General features: G+C 55.7%; 6 protein-coding genes across 6 annotated transcripts; 4 read left to right on the top strand and 2 right to left on the bottom strand.

Moving 5' to 3' along the window:
* Nucleotides 1-302: 302 nt before the first annotated feature.
* CH63R_05747 (F-box domain-containing protein) lies at nucleotides 303-1,893 on the bottom strand (the record flags this gene model as incomplete). Its single annotated transcript, XM_018300722.1, has 2 exons — nucleotides 303-1,448; nucleotides 1,504-1,893. 2 exons carry the CDS (start codon nucleotides 1,891-1,893, stop codon nucleotides 303-305), a joined length of 1,536 nt encoding a protein of 511 aa, XP_018158572.1.
* A 666-nt stretch (nucleotides 1,894-2,559) lies between these two features.
* Nucleotides 2,560-4,002, top strand: CH63R_05748 (Mitochondrial carrier; the record flags this gene model as incomplete). The annotated part of the gene is made up of 2 exons (XM_018300723.1): nucleotides 2,560-2,800; nucleotides 2,867-4,002. 2 exons carry the CDS (start codon nucleotides 2,560-2,562, stop codon nucleotides 4,000-4,002), a joined length of 1,377 nt encoding a protein of 458 aa, XP_018158573.1.
* A 914-nt stretch (nucleotides 4,003-4,916) lies between these two features.
* On the top strand, nucleotides 4,917-6,052 carry CH63R_05749 (Uracil-DNA glycosylase; the record flags this gene model as incomplete). Its single annotated transcript, XM_018300724.1, has 2 exons — nucleotides 4,917-5,284; nucleotides 5,353-6,052. 2 exons carry the CDS (start codon nucleotides 4,917-4,919, stop codon nucleotides 6,050-6,052), a joined length of 1,068 nt encoding a protein of 355 aa, XP_018158574.1.
* Nucleotides 6,053-10,918: 4,866 nt separating this feature from the next.
* CH63R_05750 (Morphogenesis protein) lies at nucleotides 10,919-14,355 on the top strand (the record flags this gene model as incomplete). Its single annotated transcript, XM_018300725.1, has 6 exons — nucleotides 10,919-11,111; nucleotides 11,208-11,353; nucleotides 11,407-11,500; nucleotides 11,570-11,798; nucleotides 11,845-14,168; nucleotides 14,240-14,355. The coding sequence occupies 6 exons, from the start codon at nucleotides 10,919-10,921 to the stop codon at nucleotides 14,353-14,355; spliced, it is 3,102 nt and encodes a 1,033-aa protein (XP_018158575.1).
* An 824-nt stretch (nucleotides 14,356-15,179) lies between these two features.
* Nucleotides 15,180-17,881, bottom strand: CH63R_05751 (Ubiquitin-protein ligase sel1; the record flags this gene model as incomplete). Its single annotated transcript, XM_018300726.1, has 4 exons — nucleotides 15,180-15,553; nucleotides 15,611-17,578; nucleotides 17,639-17,788; nucleotides 17,854-17,881. The coding sequence occupies 4 exons, from the start codon at nucleotides 17,879-17,881 to the stop codon at nucleotides 15,180-15,182; spliced, it is 2,520 nt and encodes an 839-aa protein (XP_018158576.1).
* A 572-nt stretch (nucleotides 17,882-18,453) lies between these two features.
* CH63R_05752 (WD domain-containing protein) lies at nucleotides 18,454-19,682 on the top strand (the record flags this gene model as incomplete). Its single annotated transcript, XM_018300727.1, has 3 exons — nucleotides 18,454-18,757; nucleotides 18,820-19,393; nucleotides 19,490-19,682. 3 exons carry the CDS (start codon nucleotides 18,454-18,456, stop codon nucleotides 19,680-19,682), a joined length of 1,071 nt encoding a protein of 356 aa, XP_018158577.1.
* Between the last annotated feature and the right edge of the window lie 140 nt (nucleotides 19,683-19,822).

Here is a 19,822-nt window from a genome sequence, read left to right on the forward strand (position 1 = left end):
GGCGCCACGCCGCAGCGAGGGCGTGCGGACGACGCGATATCGGGGACGGAGCGGGGACCCGGAGAGTGCGGCCGGGCGAATTGTGGAGATCTCCGGGGGGGAGGGATCTAAGAGAGGTGCCGATGCGAGTGGCACGAGGAGGTGATGAGTGGATGAAGGAGAGGAAGTGCATGGTAAGAAAAAGCTGTAAAGAGTAGAGGCTGGTGTGGGAGGTGCTTAGCAGGAGTGTTGAAACTTCAAGGCGACGGAAATGAAGGTTCGCACTAGCCTCGACTTGATTCGTCTACCGCTCAAGTGAAAACTCACTCGCCGACACCGTAACTCTTAACTCTACTGAAGAAGAAGGGCTTGCCGTTCTTTAGCGCGAACTCGCCCAGGTCATCCGTTAGTTTGTTGTAGCTGTAGAAGCCCTTCCACATGAGCTTCGTGTTCCGCGCGCCCTTCCCCTTCCCCGCGCTCCGCACCTCCAGATACATTCTATACGTGTACTTCACGCCGACCCCTTCCGTCTCCACGAACAAGTCCCCCTCGGTCTCGTTCAGAGGCGCGTCCGGGTGGTCCAGCGCAGAAGATAGCCGCCACCGCCCGCGGAGGCCGTGCTGCATGACGACTGACGGCAGGTGGGCGGCGGCGCCGCCGCGGTGCTGCTCGAGCAGCTCACGGGTCATATAGTGTACGACGCTGGCAGGCTCGTCGGTGGTGAGGAGGCTGATGGCGGTGCCGTCGCGGAAGAAGCGGAGATACCGGTAGTACGTGACGATATGCACGGGGCTATTCCATGTGATCTGGTTCGCGTTCGCCTGGCCCGGGCGGATGTAGTTGACGGTGCTGATATAACAGCCGTTGAAGCGAATCCGCGGCCGGTGTCTGAACATGCTCTGCCACGACGACGAGTAGATATCCGACAGTAGCGCGAAGGTGGTGGCTTCGTTTTCGTCCCAGCGGCGTCGCGCCAACTCCTCCATGGTGACGTACTCCAGGTCTGTCGTGTCCTCTTCCTGCCCCAGGGGCTCCCAGGAAACGCCTCTTTGCCAATGGTAATGCATCCCAGAGAAGCCGAATTCCGGGCCCAGACAGACGCAGCGCCAGATCTGTTGCTCGGTGGCGACGACATAAGCAAAACGTTTGCACACTAACGAAAGGCGAACAAAGTCTCCGACGTCGAGGACAGCAACGTCCTTAAAGATGTGAACCAGAATCTCCTGGGGCATCTCCGCGATAGGGCAGGGCGGTTCTGGGTCTCCCTCCACGGGCGGAGGTGCTGCTGCTACGGAAAGGCCGGAAAAACTGGCAATCAGTTCGCCAATGGTCTGTTGTTGCGCATCTGATGGCTTGCCTGCCGCAGTTGGCCCAGCAGCCTGAGCGTCCGACGCTGACGGCTGAGCCACTTTCGCCGCGGCGGCAGGGAAATGCTTCTTTCTGTATGCCAAATCCACTCTGCTATCCATCTTGAAGCTGAATTTAGCGGCTCATTCCGTCCGGTTGAGAGGGAGTCTTACTTACCCTGAAAGCCTTGCGATACAGCTTTAAGCTGTCGCCCAAACTCCCAATGGCCTCCTTCTCCACGGCTTCCTCAAAATGGTCCAGGGCCGATACCAGCTCCTTGGACTCTTGCGGTGCGGATTGCACCGAACTGGGCCCTGAAGGTAAGGGCGTTGGTTCATCGAAAACCAGAGAACGGGCATATTCCTCGTCCTCTTCCAGTTGAGATCTCTTTGCGGCCGCGACCCTCGAGCTCTCTGCGGGGGCGGATGGCTTGGAAAATGCTGGTGCCTTGTGTCTGGGTTGAGAGGTCTGCAATTCCGGTATAGTTTTCTTTGTGTTGAGCTCTGAGCGCCATTGCTGCCGGAATGACTCCAGCTCCGAGTCGAGCTGTGGCGGCTGGTCCGTCATGATTGGCGGAAAGGGTGAGAAACAGGAATGCCCAGAAACGCTGGGCTAGCAGGCCGTCGATGCTATGATAGCGACATCTAGTAGGGCCTTCGAAATGTACCTTGATGGTGCTGATATTGAGTGGCGATTTTGGGGTTCTAAATGCTTTAACAGCGGATCTGCGAGATGAGAGATGTAGTCAAAAGCCGTCCACTCATCATCAAGACTGGTATTGTAAGCAGAGCACGCCAAACTGGAGTCAGTCGGCGTGTAAGGTCCCCACTAGGGGTGGTGCTTATCGGTGACATTTTGTGGCGCACTGATGGATCCACATCAGGTCCAGCCAATTGGGACAGGCGCTCTGTCCGTGACATCACCTAAACGGCTCTGGGGCTCGGCTCGGCCAGCAGGGTGCCCCGGCGCGCCACCCATTCATTTCATTATCTCCGGCAAATTTTTGGGGGAGGGCCAGAAGTCGGAGCGCGCACCCGATTTCGCAGTCATGACGAGCCGACGTTGGCGAACGGGGTAAACCAATTTCACCCGGCCTCCTCCCTCTTCCACTTGCTCGGTCACCAACACGAAAAGGGAGAGAGAAAAAAAAGGCTTGTGAGAGCTTCTTCCCCTCCCCTACCTTTCTCTGCCCACAACTTTCCTCCTTGTCGCGCCACCCAAGTTGCCGACCGGATGACCGCAGCATCTTTTCCAAGTTCCGATCTCTCCGATCATGCACGCTGGTCCTCAATGACTGCCATCCATAAGGCCACCGGAGGTCAGGACCACGACAGATTCGACCCCGATGATTCTTTTCCGATGGCGCGCATAGTTCCGCCCAAGGATACCGGCAGCGGAGGAGGCGATGATGATATCACGGCGCCGCAAAAGATGATCTCGGCCATGTCAGGTAGTCTTTTGACATCGCTTCTAGGTGAGCCCTCCTGTCCTACTGCACTTGCACTCTAGTTCGCCTGCCTTTGCTAACAAGTCCGCGCAGTGACGCCGCTCGATGTTGTCCGAATCCGATGGCAATCCCAAAACGTCACGCCGCCGACGGTCGATTTCTCAAGGCTTGCAATGACGACCGACACCCTGAAAACATTCAACACGTCCAACCTCGGAGTTACCGCATGCTGTCGGGAAGTGTTCTTCATGAACAACAATTCGGAGCTATGCCTTGCGATACCTCGGGCTGCAGAAGGCGTCGCGGCCACCGCGGCTGCCGACTGTGCCGTCGAAGAAGTCGAACGAAAGACAATCAGCTCTACCATGGACGGATTGAGGAAGATTGCGCGGAATGAGGGGTTCACTAGCCTTTGGAGGGGCCTTTCCCCAACTTTGCTAATGACGATTCCCGGCAACATCATCTACTTTACCGGTTACGACTGGCTGCGATACAACACTAAGAGTCCGATTGCGCAACAGTTCAATGACGATACCGCGCCATTGGTCGCCGGCGCGGGAGCCCGCATCCTCGCTGCCGCCGCCGTGAGCCCGATCGAGCTTGTCCGCACACGAATGCAAGCATCGACCGGCAACTCGACCACGGGCCATCTCGCAAACGCGTTCCGAGACATCAAGGAGATGGTCGGCACCAGCGGCTACACTTCCCTGTGGAGAGGACTGACCTTGACATTGTGGAGGGATGTGCCCTTCTCGGGCCTGTACTGGTGGGGATACGAGACGATCCGGGGCAAATTGACCGACATGCGAGAGACCCGCCGCGGCCGGACGCTGGACAACAGAGGCTCGCGAACCCAGGCACGACGCCGGTCTCAGAGCCAGGAGAATCACACGGAAACCATGACGGACAGTTTCATCGCTGGTGCTGTGTCCGGCGGATTTGCGTCGATGGTGACGATGCCATTCGACGTGGGCAAGACTAGAACGCAAGTCTATCGTGACTCCCCACGTCAGGCCCCAGGGGCCAAGGCGGCTGCAGCTGAGCAAGGCTCTATGGTGCGTTTGCTTTGGCATATCTTCACGACCGAGGGAATCGGGGGTCTATGGAAAGGATGGATCCCTCGGACCCTCAAGGTCGCCCCGGCCTGCGCCATCATGATCAGCAGTTATGAGGTCGGCAAGCGGGTGTTCAGGGGCGTGAACGAGAAGTCCAGAAGGGACATGGACTAAGTATTGAAGCATCACAACTCTTCTATTTCGAGCATTGTTGGGCGTTGAGCGGGCTGCTATTGACGAAAGGGGAAGAGACCTTGGACCTGGAGTTTGCACGCCAACAAGGCATTGTGGCGGTCTGGTTTCGACACTGGGAAACAAAACAAAAAACGTGTATGTCTAGATAAAAATGTAATGATAACTCTCTTCAAAGTGGACACCTTGAAATCTCGTTTCTGGGCCCTGAAGATGAAGATAGTTTCAACCCAAACGGGAGACTCTTAGGGTGACAGGACTCAGTATCCAATAACGAATGGATGGGGAGGTGCCTTTTCGAGCAAATGAAGTCAACACTCCGTCCCAAGAATGGAAAATAGATGGAATCTCAGGGGCAACCCACACGCTCCGCCAAGCAGCCGGGGCCACGGCAGGGCTGCAGCTCCCGGCCAGTTCCCCGTCCATTTTGAACCACTTAAACCCGTCGAGACGCGCCAGAATAGCGGGCCTGTGATACGCGTTAATCGCCTTTTTTTTCTTTTCTTCCTGGTAGGCGGTAGCGCGTCTCTACGCGACGGTCCGCAGACCAGACCGGCACTTGGAACTAGACCCAGGCGGCCCAGGAAATCTCGATTACAATCCTCCTGGAGAGCCAGCCTCTTCCCCCCCACATCTACCTCCATCCACATCGCCTCTCTTTCTCACTGTACGGATACTCTTTCTCGAAAAGTTAAGCCTGTGTTTCCCATTAATGACCCATTGAAACATTTCTCCCTTAACAACGATCACAATTGACCGAATTCGCTTCCCCAATTTCACAACCTTTCTCTGTCAGCTCTCAGCGAGGTCCAAGACCCTTCCTCCTACGTCACCGCCTCCCTTTCGTGTCTCCTCGCATATCGGCATCCTCCTTCCACCCCTCAACCCACGTCGTTATGTCCACCCTCAAACGCAAGGCCGGTACGCTGTCGGCCGCCGATAATAAGAAGCCCAAGCAGGATGGCAGCATCATGTCCTTCTTCGGAGCCCCGAAACCGGTGGCCAAGGCGGGCGGCGCGGCCGCACCACCACTTGAGGCCGCTTCGCCTGCCATCAAGTTCGACAAGGCCAAGTGGGTCGCCGGCCTGACAGCCGAGCAGAAGGAGCTGCTGCAACTCGAGATCGACACGTTGCACGAGAGCTGGCTGGCGCTGCTTAAGGACGAGGTCACGAGCAAGGAGTTCCTCGACCTCAAGCGCTTTCTGAACAGGGAATCGGATGCCGGGAAGAAGTGGTTTCCGCCGAAGGAGGATGTATACTCTTGGTATGTTCCTCTTGACCCTGCAACAATCTGCCGCTGTGGCACAACCCAGTCCTTACTAAGAAGCACAGGTCCCGTCATTGCCCCTTTAACAACGTCAAGGTTGTCATCCTCGGCCAAGATCCCTACCACAACCACAATCAGGCTCATGGCCTCGCCTTCTCCGTCCGCCCACCTACCCCGGCGCCTCCCTCGCTCAAGAACATGTACATTGCCCTCAAAAAGGACTACCCGACCTTTGCCCCGCCTCCTAACAAGGGCGGTCTCTTGACCCCCTGGGCGGACCGTGGCGTCCTCCTCCTCAACGCTTGCCTGACGGTGCGCGCCCACGAGGCCAACTCGCACGCGAACCGCGGCTGGGAGCGCTTCACCCAAAAGGTCATTGACCTCGTCGCCACCAAGCGGTCCCGCGGTGTAGTCTTCATGGCTTGGGGCACCCCCGCCGGCAAGCGCGTTGTCAAGGTGGATGCCAAAAAGCACCTGGTCCTTAAGAGTGTGCACCCAAGTCCTCTCAGCGCGTCCAGGGGCTTCTTCGACTGCGGGCATTTCAAGAAGGCCAACGAGTGGCTGGTAACCCGATACGGCGCTGGCGCCGAGATCGACTGGGACCTGAGCGGGGCCAAGAAGGTTGAGACGACGGTCGCGGAGCCCAAGACCGTTGAAACCGATAATAATGATGAAGTGAAGAAGGTCGACATAGAGAAGGAGACGGAGGTCAAGACCTTGCCTAAGGAGGTTCCTGAGGATTTGACCGAGGACGAGACGGCTTAATGAAAGTATGAGATGGAACAGAATCGGGTTGGCGTTCTGTCTGGAATATGATTGGAATGACATGAGGGTGGGGGTCGGAACCGCCGCTTTATTCGGGCCATCTACTAGGAGTGGTTTGGATGATATGATGACTTGTAAACCCTAGATGATGCAACCTGCCGCAGAATTATGAAAGATCACGCTTAGATGCATGCTAGACCGACCACTGGATGACTTGGCCTCGCGCGGAATGAAAGAACTTTGCATAACGTTAAGAAACCATGTGTTTATAGCCGATCGAGGTGAAGAGGGGCAGTAGAGGTACCGATGCCGTTGTTGAAATAAAATAACACGGGCTCGTGTCCCGGTTAGGGAGGCTTTACCGCTTCATTTGTCTTCTTCCACGTATCTGTTTTCCGGTGTATACTCCACTTCCCACTGCGCTTTCCGGCTCCGGTCCCGACGCCGATACGGATCATGCTGGCCGGCAAGCACGACATGGCCTCCCGAACTCCAAGAACAATGGAACTGGACATGTTGTTTGCAAGGCTTCTATTTATTCAAGTTAATCTACTGAAGGCGTGTGAGCCGACCGCAAGCCTGAACCTTTTCTACATGCTTGTCAAATCGACACGTGTCTCCCGGCTGGTGTTTGAGCGTTGCTAGGCACGCTGCATCATCGCGCTCCACAGACCACAAGTCATCTCGAAGTCTCAATCGGGTGCTGGAGCTTACGTCATTCATCGGGGTCTCAGGGTCTTCTTGCCTGGTTTGGAGCAGGATGAGATTGGGTGCAGCGCCACGCCGCCTGTCGGCGGACGAAAAGGAGTTCCAAAACCACACACACAGTATCCTGAGATATGTTGACAGATCTGGATGCAACGAATTGCGCAGCGTCGGTGGCTGCAACTGTTTCCTAGAGGCCTGGGGCTGTTTCTCTTTGGTTTTTTTATAGCTCGAAAACGTCACTCTGGCGGCTGGTACAAGACACACACCCCTGAGCTCTCTCTGTGAGACTGACAAAGGCGGCCGGCGCCCCCCCTTCTTTTCCTTTCGTGTAACCTCCGTGCCCGGAGACATCGTCCGATAATTGTGGTGGTTTAGCGATTTTGTGGAGTCTGGACAGACACTTCTGATGTTGATCAATCGGCAGCACGACCAGTCTCCGCCCAAGGAAGGCCCAGAGGAGAGTTTCGCATCCCACTTCGACCACTCAGAGCCGGCGGAACAAACGCGAACAGGCCAGCAAACCCTTGGAACGTCCAGATTGTGTTCATGCGCAGGTGCCAGGAGACCAATACTCCAGCTCACCGGGCGAAATGGGACGCATCTGGAGGATTCAGCGTCGCCGCGGTCGCCGGTGGAGTGTTGTGAGGGAGCCGCATGTTGCCATGTCATGCCCACCAGCTTCCATGCGCGTGTTCTCACATCGCATCATCGTGATCTGCTAAACGAGGCCGTGGCCACCTCGATCATACTTGTCACTCCCCCGGCATCCAAAGATACGGCCACGCAGGTGGAATCAATGGTAGCGAGATGCCGTCATTGGAACACATGCTAGGCCTGGAACGACCAACGGCGATGAGGCACGGGTACGGCGCCCAACGCCCAATGCAAGTGATGAGAATGCTGCTGTTTGTCAGGCTTTGACAGAACCACCCATCCCCCTCCCTAGCCCAATGCCAACGCACGTCGATCAAGCGCACAGGGCACAACCAATGGCCTGTCCGGGCGGGGTCTTCGGCTCGGTGGATGTGTACAAGACCCGGTTCTGGATGGGGCGACAACGGGGATGTGCTGGCACCGACCAACTCATGCGCAACGAGGCGATTTCACATAGGATCAACCCAACCTACTAATCGGAACATTGGCGAGTTGGGTGCGCCGGGTGCCTGGGGAGGCGCGGATGAGGTGGTCCGGAAGCAGAGGGCGCTGGCTGTGGTGTTGTTGCGGCGTCCAATCCAGAGCGGTGTCTGCCGTGATGGCGCCTCTTGTCTGTAAGTTTCTTTCCCAGCATCAATCACTACCGAAGGTGTCTGTTGGTCTAGTTCTTGTTTCTTCTGCTTCATTGACGCATATTGGCGCCGTGTTGTGTCTACCCAGCCGGGACGCGCAGGTGGGGCGGATGCGCGGGCGCCGGACGACTTACAAGAAGCGAGCGACAGGTTCGAGACGCGCCTCGCCGGGTGAGCATCCGTGGATCGTAAGTCATGCCTTGTTGCTTTTCAGTCGAGAGATTGCCGTGAGACATGAACTCGATCAAAGTGGCACCAAAACGTTGGAGATGCAACTCGTGGTACCGCGGTACGGGTGCCTTTAGAGATAACATGTACTCGGTCCAACGACGGTGAGTCTCTGTAGACGACAGAATAGCCGATATAGTTTTGTTACTTTACGCTTGTGCAGCTGTGCTCTAGACCTAGACAAAGTGTGGAAAGTAGGCAAAGTCCGAAACGAGACGAAGACAGGGTCTACCCCCACTCGATTAGAGTGCCAAGGGACAGAGTGAGGTAACGGCCCAGGAAGGGAGAGGGGCGATGACAGAGGCTATCAATGCTGGGGCTTTTATTTCAATTAACACATTTCCTTTCTTGGGGGAAGAGCTCTGGTCGGGGGAGGGCGGACCAACAAGGTGCATTCCGTTCCATCCCCTTCTTCCCATTGTATGTGGACTGACTGTGCCTTTTGAGTAGCGTGCAAACTCTGGGCTCCGCTCATTCCCCCAAGTATGCTCTGTACCTACCGACCTACCTTAGGTAGCAACGCAGGGCGGACGGAGCTAACGGATATGTACCGGGGCTCGATTAAGGTGCGGACGACAGATGGGGATTCCACGCTTGGCCACCCCAAGCAGCAAGCAACAAGAGAGGGACATGGTGTCTCATGTAATTCATGGGCTGCACCAGGCCAGGCCGGCTACATTTCTCCAACAGGACTGTGGATAAGAAACATCGAAAAGGCTCTAATCATCACATCAGTCGGAGAGAAATAGAGGGGGGTGGGCAACCCGACTCTGTGACCGCCAGTCGTATGCTCAGAGGAGGACGCATCCTGGCTTTGGCATGGCTAGAAGGAGACGGTTCCATCCATCCATTCGATCTGTTCACTCACTGATGAGGATGAAGCCGATACCAGACCTGCTGCATCGTCTCTTTCGTCCGAGGTTTTCTTGTTCGCAGTAGCAGGCATTGCATGAGTTGCTCTGCATTAGCTTGGATGCATGGAACTTAGCACCGGAGTGTTGCGCGTCGTCCAGTGCCGTTCTGATCTCATCATGTCTTTTCCTCTTTTTCCATCATATCCGACGCCTCTCGTCTGGCTCTGGCCCTGGGTTTACCTCCGCCTCCACTTCCCCCTCAGCACCATCGTCATCATCGCACTCCCCACGTCTGTGTGACTCGGTCAAATTGTGAGTCGTCCGGGCGCCGCAACTCCTCGACCGTTTCTTCCAACCGATCAATACTATACTAACATCTTCGCCTGAGATCATAGTCCTCAGTCACCACCATCAGCAAGCAACTAGACCCCCCTACCTGGGTACTTAACCAACAGCAAAGACTGAATCAGGAGGGCTTTCAGTCAACCCGGCCGACAAGATTTCCTTCAGATTGTGCCTGAAGCGAACCGGCAAGACGACTGGTCGGCGTTGACTCTCACTCTTAAGTGGTCGGCGGCAACAGACGGCGGCCCTCATTGGCGTCGGCTCTCGAGTAAGAGAGTGGTCCGTGGCACTGGACCAGGGTCCTCGTTCTGGCGATTTAATTTCATTTCAGGGCCTGTCGCGCCCCTCCCCGTCTCTTCCACTCTCCCAGGATAATCAAGCAGCAGTACCTGTTGCTCGAGTGCCACTAGCATCACCCGAAAACCCGTACACGGCCGACAAGTAGAGACTCAAACAACGGGCCCGCGGTCTTGCGAGCCCATCAGACGCCTTCATAAGCTTGCACGGCGTCCTACGGACAGGACAAGAAATCAAGTAAAAAATAGCATCAACAACCCCTAACTCACTGCGTTGCCGCTATTCCCCATCGGGCTGCCACATCTGTGTCGTCTTCAGGTACCCGCCTGCGGCGATCGTCACACAAAAGGTACTCGTACCCACCTCGAAAAAGAGCAAACAGGGGGGTTCAAATAAAAAAAACAGGAGAAAAAGAGAGAAAAGAAAGAAGGAAGAGTACAGAGTAGGCAAGAGAGAAATAAGAAATAAGAAAAAAGACTCCATAGACGGGCACCGCACCGCACCGGCAGAAGCCAAGCTTCCAGGGGACCTCCCCCCAAATATTCCCATTTCCCTTCCTTCTCCAATTAATAGCCCGCCCGCCATTCACTTGCCCCTGAACGCAGAGGAAGAGAAGGAGCAGGCCTCTCTTTCTAGTTCTTGCCCGAGCCCAAAGCACAATCAGCATCACCGTCTCTCCTTCCATCCTTTCTCTCCTTCTTATCCTCCCTCTCCGTCTTTCTCTTTCCTCACTTACATTCCCCTACTGGAGGTTTTCCCTCGTTTCGTTAAACCCAGCCTTTGCTTTCCAATACCTTCGGCTGCCGATTGCCCGTTACCGCAATCTCCTAGTTGAATTCCTCGCGTGGGGGACCGTTCCGACAACGTATTATTGACACTGGAATCGACAAACGCGCAACCTCTCGCTCGCTTGACGATACTTTCCCCTATCGTGTCCGCTTTCGCGCCCACCCCGCCAACTCCAAACCGACGACGAACATTAGACTTTCCGCGTCTTAGGTCCACACATCAAGCATACGACTTGCGACCGACACCTCGCCGAGGTGGTTACGACCACGATTGCCCGTCCATTCTTCTCCTCGAATCCTCGCGCCTTTCCCCGCTCCGACCAACAATCGCCTCGATAAGGGCAGTTCTTCACCGACGACATGCCCAGCCTCTTCTCTCGCCTGAAGACCAAGGACGGGTCGCAAAAAAAGTCCAAGAAGGGCTCCAACTTCGATGCTGCTGACCAGCTATCCGCAAAGCCAAAATGGGACGACGCCTACACTAGGAAGACGGTCGAGCCTGAAGAGATACAGGACTTGATCAGGCGTTGCACCGGAGAGCTCAAGGCACGAGGTGGGTTTGACATATATCCTCTACCACTCCCAACACCGCAATTGCCTCCGTGCAATCTGTTGCGCCTATGACGACTAACATCTTTCTCCGATACAGCTCTTGACCACCCTTTCCTCCTGTTGCCGTTCCGGCCTACCTCGGACCCTAGTGCTGTCCGGACCTTCATTCGACATTTCTTCGATGGCGCCCAGCCTCTTCGTGGCGAGTTTTTGTCGCAAGAGCTGCGCATGACTGAGCCAATGGTGCGTGACCTCCACCAAGACAATCCGTTCTGGGCATGCTAACGTACGGCTAGGTCATTGCGGGTGTGGTCAAATGGTGCTGGAGTCGCCTCTCAGGCGGTGTTGTGGGCTGGGATGCGTACGAGCTCTTCAAGGTTGGCGAGCAAGGTATGTTTCCATCAACTCGTTGATTCCCCCAGGCTGCATGGTGTCATAGCTTGCTTACACGTCTCCAAGATTCAAACATGGCCAGAGACTCCTTCAAGACCTTCATCCCCCTCAGTGTTGAAAACGGCGCCCGGTCGTGTATCATCTTCGATTTTTTCGACCTGCTGTCTGCCATCGCCGCCCATGGCAAGATGAATGGTCTGGGAGGGCGCAAGCTCTCTCGGATGGCCGCATGGTGGGCGTTCGAGCATAAGGACACGGGCAGCGGCTTCGAGGGTGGCTACAAATCTTGGGCAACGTGAGTAATAGCGTCCTCACCAACCGACACATCTAACTCGTCGCAGTGCTGCCGACGCCACCAGCCATCTCTTCTTCGCGTACCTTCGATCCTTGGCACCCCAGAAACAAACTCAAGGCGCAATCTCTATGCTCCCAATGTCTCTGCAGAAGCTACTGCAGGAAACTGAGTACCCCCCTCAGAAACCGTCTTTGATGCAATCGTCTACGTACAGGGTAGTCATGATTGTCGACGCTGTCTCGCCGACGCCTTTTGCACTTCTACGCCGAGCAAACCACTTTCAGTACCGCGAGGAAGACCGAGCTCTCCGCGAGTTTTCCGAGTACGAGGACCCAGTGAAGGCCCTGACCGAGGAATGCCGCCGTGTGCTGAAAGCAATCTCGTCCGCCAACCAATCTCAAGTTTCGAGCGCAAAGCATTCGACGAGCTTACGAGATGCCTCATGGTCACGGTTTGAAGACATCGGCTTCACCAGTGCACTCGAAGATGACGACGACGACGACGATGCTGCTGCTGCTGCTGCTGCTGCGCGCAAGCCCCAAGGCCTGAGAAGTACTCCTGCGGCCGGAAATGCCGGTCTGGGCCGACCGACCACGCCTTCTTGGGCCGACTTCCTCTCTTCTGGTTTTGTGGACGATAACCCCAGCAGCCCGAACATGTTGTTGCCTCCTGACAAAGTTCTTCCCCCCATCGAGACGGCTGCGCGCCAACGAAGCTCACAGTCTCACAACCCGAGACTAGAATCCGATCGTCTGGAGCCAGGAGAACTGGCGAGCATTGCTCGATTTGACCTGGACGAGAGCTTCTGGTGGGTTTGGATGAGCAGCCTCGCCCCCGAAGAGACTCAAGAGAGGAAAGCGGCCTTTGGTCGCTGTGCAGTTATCGAGACGGCTATCAAGCGTGGTCGATGGTTGGTCATGGAGGAGATGGTGGCCGGGGCAGCCCCAGAGCCCCAGGAAGGCGCCTATATCGCTGAGAAGAAGGGATTCTTCAGCTGGACTAGACGCAACAAGGGCGTCAACCGTCGCAAGTCAACAGGAAAGCATGCTCTCGAGAAGGGCAACAAGAACGCCGATCCCAATCTCAGCAAGTCGAGCATTGGACCTGACCAACAAGCTCGGATCCAGGCGGCTGCCGCTCAGCTGCAGGCCCGCCAACAGCAAGAGCAACAGCAGATGCTCCAAGTACGCCGAGGAAGAAAAGACGAGTTGACAAGAGAGAAGACAAACAGTGTGTTGACTCTTCAGCCCGATATCATGCGTCAAGCTTCCCCGGCGATGAAGTGGGCAAACAAATACGACAAGGACGCGATTCGGGAGGCATATCTGGCAAACAACGCCACTGGTCGCGGCCTCGGCGTCTCTACCATGCAAAGGAACGGAAGTCATGACCACGAGCACGCGAACGGTCACACCAACGGAGACGAGCTTCGTCCTGAAGTCCCAGCCAAATCTCCCTCCTTGCAACCGCAGCCGTCCCCATTGACGCAAAACTCTTCATCGGGTTTCCGCTCGCCATCCCCGCTGCCGCCCAACCACCGAGATGACGAACCTAGGGTACCGTCTGAGAAGGAGATGGAGGCTCCGAGCGGTCTTCACCCTGCCAACCGATTCGAAGACGGCCGCAGCTCTCCGCTGCCTCCGCCCAAGGATTCGTACGACTACGGACGGGAAAACATGTTTACGCCGGAACCGGATACCAGCCCCAAGGACAAGAGGTCGAAGAAGCTTCACAAAGAGAAGGCTGGCGGAGGTGGTCTCCGCAAGCTCTTTGGCCGCAATAAGAACCGGAACTCGAAATTGCCTGAGAACGCCGCCGCAGACGTGAACGGTATGCTCCAGCGCGAGACAGCAACCCCTGAGCCGCCAAAGCCTGCTCCTTCTCCCGTCCCCCAGCCCATTGCTTCAGAGTCCAACCTTCCCACACCAACACCAGCAGAGGCTTACACCACGCCATTGGAGACTCCTCAGCCAGCCCCAGTTGAGACCCAAGCTCACGAGCCGCAGTACGAGCCGTCCGTTGATGAATCCCTCTCTCGAGTCGATACCGAGGATGCCAACGAGGCTCAGAACGAATTCTCACGCTTCGACCAAGGGCCTCTGCAAGAGCAGCCTGCCTTTGTCCCTGACGACGATTCCGAGGATGCCATTCCACCCCCCATCGCGCGACATGCGAAGACCCCCGAACCGCCCACGGAGACCTCGCCTGCCTCGCCCGATGACGGACCTCGATCCCCGCCCGCGTTAGACCGATGGGCGCAGATCCGCAAGAACGCCGCGGAGCGCGCGGCGCAACGCCAAAGCGAAGAGCAAAGCCGCGGCGGCTACAGCAAGACCACTGACGGTGACGACGACACGAGCGGAGAAGAGAGTAAGTACCATGAACCCACTTGCCGAAATATACCCAGTTGGAGATCTGACAAGGGCTTTCTTTCTTCGCAGCGATCGAATCTCGCGTAGCTCGTATCAAGGCGCGTGTTGCCGAGTTGACGGGTAACATGGAGAACTCCCAGGGTCCTCCCTTGACGGTTGTCCGAACCCCTCCCGCCCACCGCTAGATTGGAAGTTTACATCCAAGCTGCAAATGCCGGGGCCCCGTTTTTCTCTGGTTGCTCGAATGATTGTAGCGGCGAGCATCACCCATACGATGCTATACAAGTGGCGCCTCTTTTCCGGTTTCTAATTATTCCGAAATACTATGGACGTACCCGATTGCCGAATCCCTGGCCGGATCTAGGCTATTCCAGTTATTAGTCGCTAATACCTTTCTTACTGTCTTGCTTTTGCGGGTTGTTACACAGAAGATGATACCACTAGAATAGCAAGCCGATCATGCACAATATCAATGGCAGGTTTTGATTTCTTTCTATATGCAACGACTCAAGACATGTAGTTGCACGATGAGGAACGAAGCCATCTGTCGCCGTTCTAGCTTGGTGGGCGGATTGTGTGGCTGCTTGGCCCAAATTTGATTTGCTCGGTGATCGCCCGCCCCCGGGACGGGACGGGACGGACAAGGCAGAGAGGCAAGCAAGACCGGGCTTGCTCCAAAGATATCAAAGATACCGGCGATGAAGATATATCGCGCAATGGGACCAAACCCGGGTGCACTGTTCAGTGAAACCGATACTGGCAGGATCACAATACTGATACGTTCAGTCGGTCCGTCAGCTGACTTATGGATGATGTGCAATCCAAAGAGAGGTCGGCAAAACTGGGCAAGTTGCAACAAGTTACTCAAGAAATACATGTCCTACACCCAGGACATTCCCAAACGCCGGCGCTGAATATGCTTTATCGTCCTCCCCTACCTCGTCCAGCTACAGTCTTCTTTCTCAAGCTGCCTCTTCATCCGTGTAATCGTACAGCCAGGGAACCGGGTCTAGTGTCCAATACCACCAGCGACCCAGTTGTTCCATTCTGGGTTACCGGGCTGAGGAAACAGGCCCTGGCCCTGCTGTTGCCCCTGCAGCGCGGGTGCCGCGGGCTGGCCATCCCGACGGCGCTGCTCCTCCTCCTCCCGCCGGTGCTGCTGCTGCCTCTGCTGGCGGTAGTAGAGCAGGAGCACGATCGACAGGGCGATGAAGACAATGATGAGGCTCTCGGCAATGCCGTCATCCTCGAGCGGGTTGCCGTCAGGGCCAGTGCCGCCAATGGTGTCGTCAAATATGTCATCGTAATACGGGTCGTCATAGAACTGATCGTCTTGCAGGAAGTTGGCGATCCACTCGCTGAGTGACCAGTCCTTCTTGGGTTCTGCTTAATCCGTTAGTATCCGGAGCACTTTCGCGGGAGCTATAAACGGGAACCTACTGGGATCGTCCTGAATCGAGTGGATGGGGCCATGAGTAAAGGTGTTCCAGGCGCTTCTAAGGCGGAGCTTCAAGAGACTCAGGGTGACGGGGAGATACGCTTCCTCGTTGACCTCAAGGGCTTGGTCGTAGTACCTCTTGGCAAGGTGGAAGTCCTGGGTCAGTCCGATACCGTTCTCATGCATCCAGCCCAGGTTCCAGAGAGCTTGGGCGCTCTGCGAGTAGTCCGAAGCGCCAGTGTAACATTGAACGGCCTTGTTCACATCCGGCTCGGAACCAATACCATGAAAGTAATAGTCGCCCATCTTGACTTGCGAGTCCACATTCGACTGTCTGGACGACCTAGTCCAGTACATGAGAGCGAGTCTTTGGTTGTCCAGCAGACTAGAACGGGTGTGTCGGAGACCAAGCCACTCGGGGAGTGGCAGCCAGTCCGGCAGCGGGAGCCTCGACTGAACGGGATCAAGAATGAACGCGACGTTGTTCTGAGCACGCTCGTACCCCTGTTCTGCCGCCATGACATACTCCAGAAAGGCCAGCTCCTCGTCACCGTAGTAATAGGCTTGGTTTGCCTCGGCCCATGAAGAGACAAGAGGCTCGGCTTTCTCGGCGACGTTCTTGTAGTATCCCAATGCCATGGAGCATGTCTTGTCGCGGCCCACGCCGTTATAAACCATCTCAGCAAGGTAGTAATGTGCTTCAATCTGACCATACCGGGCAGCGAGCTCGAAATAGTTGTTGGCGATTCGAACGTCCTCCGCTCCACCTTGGTCCAAGTAGAGAACACCCAGCTCGATCTGGGATGGCGCGTAGTCCTGTTCCGCCGCTGCCTTGAAGAGATCGGTAGCCATGGCGATGTTCTTGGGCATTCCGTATCCGTGGAGCATCATCAAACCGAGTCCGTGCTGAGACTGGGCATCTCCATGCGAGATACCCCGCTCAAACCACCTCTTGGACTGGTCGAAGCTCTGGTCAACGCCGTCGCCTCGGAGATACATGCGACCGATGAATCCGGCGGCCTTGCTCGCCGTCTTCTCGATGCCCTGCTTGTGATTTTCCATGATACGACCGTCCTTCTTCCAGTATCTCTTGGCAACAGTGAAGAAGTACTTTCGAGCGAGATCTAAGTCTCGGTCTAGTCCTCTCTGTCCCTCGTAGTAGATCCGTCCAAGATTATAGGAGGCCTTCGCGTCGCCTTTTTGCGACATTAGGTCGAGGTACTCGATGACGTCGTCGATGGCGGCATTGGCGTCCGAGTTAGGGCTCACTTTGATGGCGTTCATGCCTGCACTCGAGGCACTCGCACCCTCACCGTAGACACCGCCGAGCTCGTCGGCAATACGGTACGACTCAACGACCCAAGCCATGCCACCGGGAGGACCCGACCGGTACCATTCTATCGCCTTATCCGCCACTCTCTTGTAGTACTTGCTTGCCATCTCGCAATTCTTGGGTGTCGCTATGCCGCTGTGGTGCCGGTAGCCAACGGCCATCTCTGCGCGGGTATCGCCCTGGATCGCAGCGAATGTGTAGTAAAGCAGCGCCTTGGCTTGGTCGAGCGGAACAACATGGCCGATTCCTGTGGCGTGGTAAAGGCCGATCATGTACTGCGCCGTGCGGTTGCCGTGGAGCGTCGCGAGAGTCTGGTAGTGATCGAAGGCAACCTTGAGGTCTCTCGGATAGGTGTAGTTGCCGTAGAAGTTCATGTCGGCCAGAAGGTAGAGTGCATCAGTGTTGTTCTGCAGTGCGGATTGCTCCAGCAGCTTAACAGCTTCCAACAGCGGCCCAGTCACCTTTGTTTCCTGTACCGGGCTGCTGCCGGGAACCGGAGCAGCCTTAAGGCTAGGTACAAATTTGAGGACATATCGGACTACCGTCCAGACGAGGGTGTAGCGACGTTCGCGTCTTGGGTAGGTGCGGGGTGGAAGTTTGACCAGTTGTTCGAGGGCGAGTTCGACCAATTCCGCTCCTGTTTCATGTCAGTCCTCGCTGTCGTAAGCCTCCCCCGCCATCGCGACATTGTACATACCGGGCTGCTTCGGACGGGGGGTGTTGTGTTCGGAAAGAGCATCCGTCTGTATCTTGGCGTGTTTTCCTTCGCGGTCGCCATCGCTCTTTTCGTGCTCGTACAAGACCTTTTGCTCGTTGGAACAGAGGACGACGGCGGCCTGCAATAGCACTTGTGGATATGTCAGCTACCACTTGTGTACTAGTAAATGCCAGATAAGAGTTGATAAAACTTACGGACGAGCCAGAGAAAAGAACGCCTCATTTTGGACGAATATTATGTGCCAAAGTCAATCGCCAAGGTCCGCGACATGTTATTCCGCGAAGACACGTTTTGGTGAGCGAATGTCGGTTGGTGGTTGCAGTTGTTGCGCAGCTTGATGCTTTCAGAACAGCTGGCCTGGCTCAAAGGTCCACGTAGTTGGTAATTGGGAGCTCCGAGCGGACAGGGTAGTCCACTCCTCGAGACGTGATTGGACATTGATCTGACAGCGAATATTACCATTCTACCGGTGCTCTGATGATGTATCTATGTTTAATTACATATACTGGGGGTTTGTATCAAAAAGGTCTGCTGCTATCCTATCCTACATTAGCACTTGGTTCTGGCTATGGACTAAAGTCTTGTGTCTGTCTGGATGCTAAGTTTCTCACCGGCTAGAGGTGAATTAAAAGAGCCATCATCCTTCATTTTCCCTAAGTCGATCGAGGTTGATAGTGCTATTTTGCGTCTAGGTAGTGTTTATCAAAGGAGTCTCGTCTGGTGAGTTGAAAGCGCTCGGAATTTTTTTTGCTCTGGGCCCATGCTCACAAACGACACAGACCCCTGCCGACAAGATGTACAACCTCTCTTGTGTAGATGGCCACCACTTCTCGAGCCCGCATGATGTTTACGTTCTTGATATCCAACGGCTTGGTGCTGGTCTGGGTGCCATCTCTTCGGACCAGAAACTCAGCCTCTTCAACCCTGCCCGACTGGGCCAAGGCCCTGTTAAGTCGTACCCGACCAGCCATGGCAACCTGACGTGCTTCAGGACATTCGACTGGCAGAACTCAATTGTCTGTACTGCAGGTGAAAATGGAGAGGTCTCGGTCTGGGATATGAGGGAGTCCTCTAAGCCACAGGTTGCTCACTTTGCAGGTAGGTGTATAAAATCAAACTTGGGTGAGCTCGTGGACGGAGACCACTAAAACGCCATCCAGCCAGTCAATCGCCCGTTCTTTCCTTGGCCTGTGATTCTAGGACAAGCACAATTGCAATCGGAACAGAGTTTCAAAACCATGTGGCATCCGTACTCCTGTGGTACGTCGTCTGTCCATTCACATCCGATTCGCTCGCCTGGGAACACAAAACCATTGACAAAAACTATAGGGACATCAGAGCCGGTCCGGCGCAGAGGCTCCAGTACGACGAAGTTCACAGTGACGACGTGACGGAACTCCGCTTTCACCCCTCTGAGCCGCACGTCCTCCTCTCGGGCTCGACCGATGGGCTGGTTAACATTTACGACACGCGTATCTCGGACGAGGACGAGGTCGTCATCCAGACGCTGAACCAGGGCTCGGTCCACCACGCCTCCTTCCTCGGCAACACCGAGGTCTACGTGCTGACGCATGACGAGAAGCTCGCAGTCTACAGTGTCGCCGAGGACCATGGCTCGGGCGCCGCACTTGTCGACTTTGGCGACGCGAGGGAGAGTCTCGGCTGCCAATACATCGCCAACGTGACAACCAAGGTTGACGGTAGTGGCGCCATCGTTGGTGCTGGCTCGCAAGAGTGAGTTTACCCCCCCCCCCCCCCCCCCCCGGCCAGAACTCGTGAATGGGCTTTTCGACTTGTAACTAATCTGATTTTTCCCCTTCTTTTTCTTAGCCGCCAGGTCTTCGAATTAGTACACCTGTCGCGTACGGCAGAGGGCGGCTGGGGATTCGACAAATCGAATAGTGTCGGTCTGCCCGGCGGCCACGGAGAGGAGCTCGTCCGCTCGTTCTGCTTCTATGACGATGAGCAAGTCGTCTTTACTGCAGGAGAAGACGGTAACATCAAGGCCTGGAGGCCCAGCTAAACACCAAAAGACAACGAACAAGAAAACGGTCGAGAGGAGAAGAGAGTTTCGAGCGAATACTGCTTTTCTTTCTGCCATGTGAGATTCTTTTCGCCTGGGTATCAATTATCCTCTCCCTACCAAACCGGCCAAGTCGCGCG

The sequence above is a fragment of the Colletotrichum higginsianum genome, chromosome 4, assembly GCF_001672515.1.
Source record: "Colletotrichum higginsianum IMI 349063 chromosome 4, whole genome shotgun sequence".
Classification (NCBI taxonomy): Eukaryota; Fungi; Ascomycota; class Sordariomycetes; order Glomerellales; family Glomerellaceae; genus Colletotrichum; species Colletotrichum higginsianum.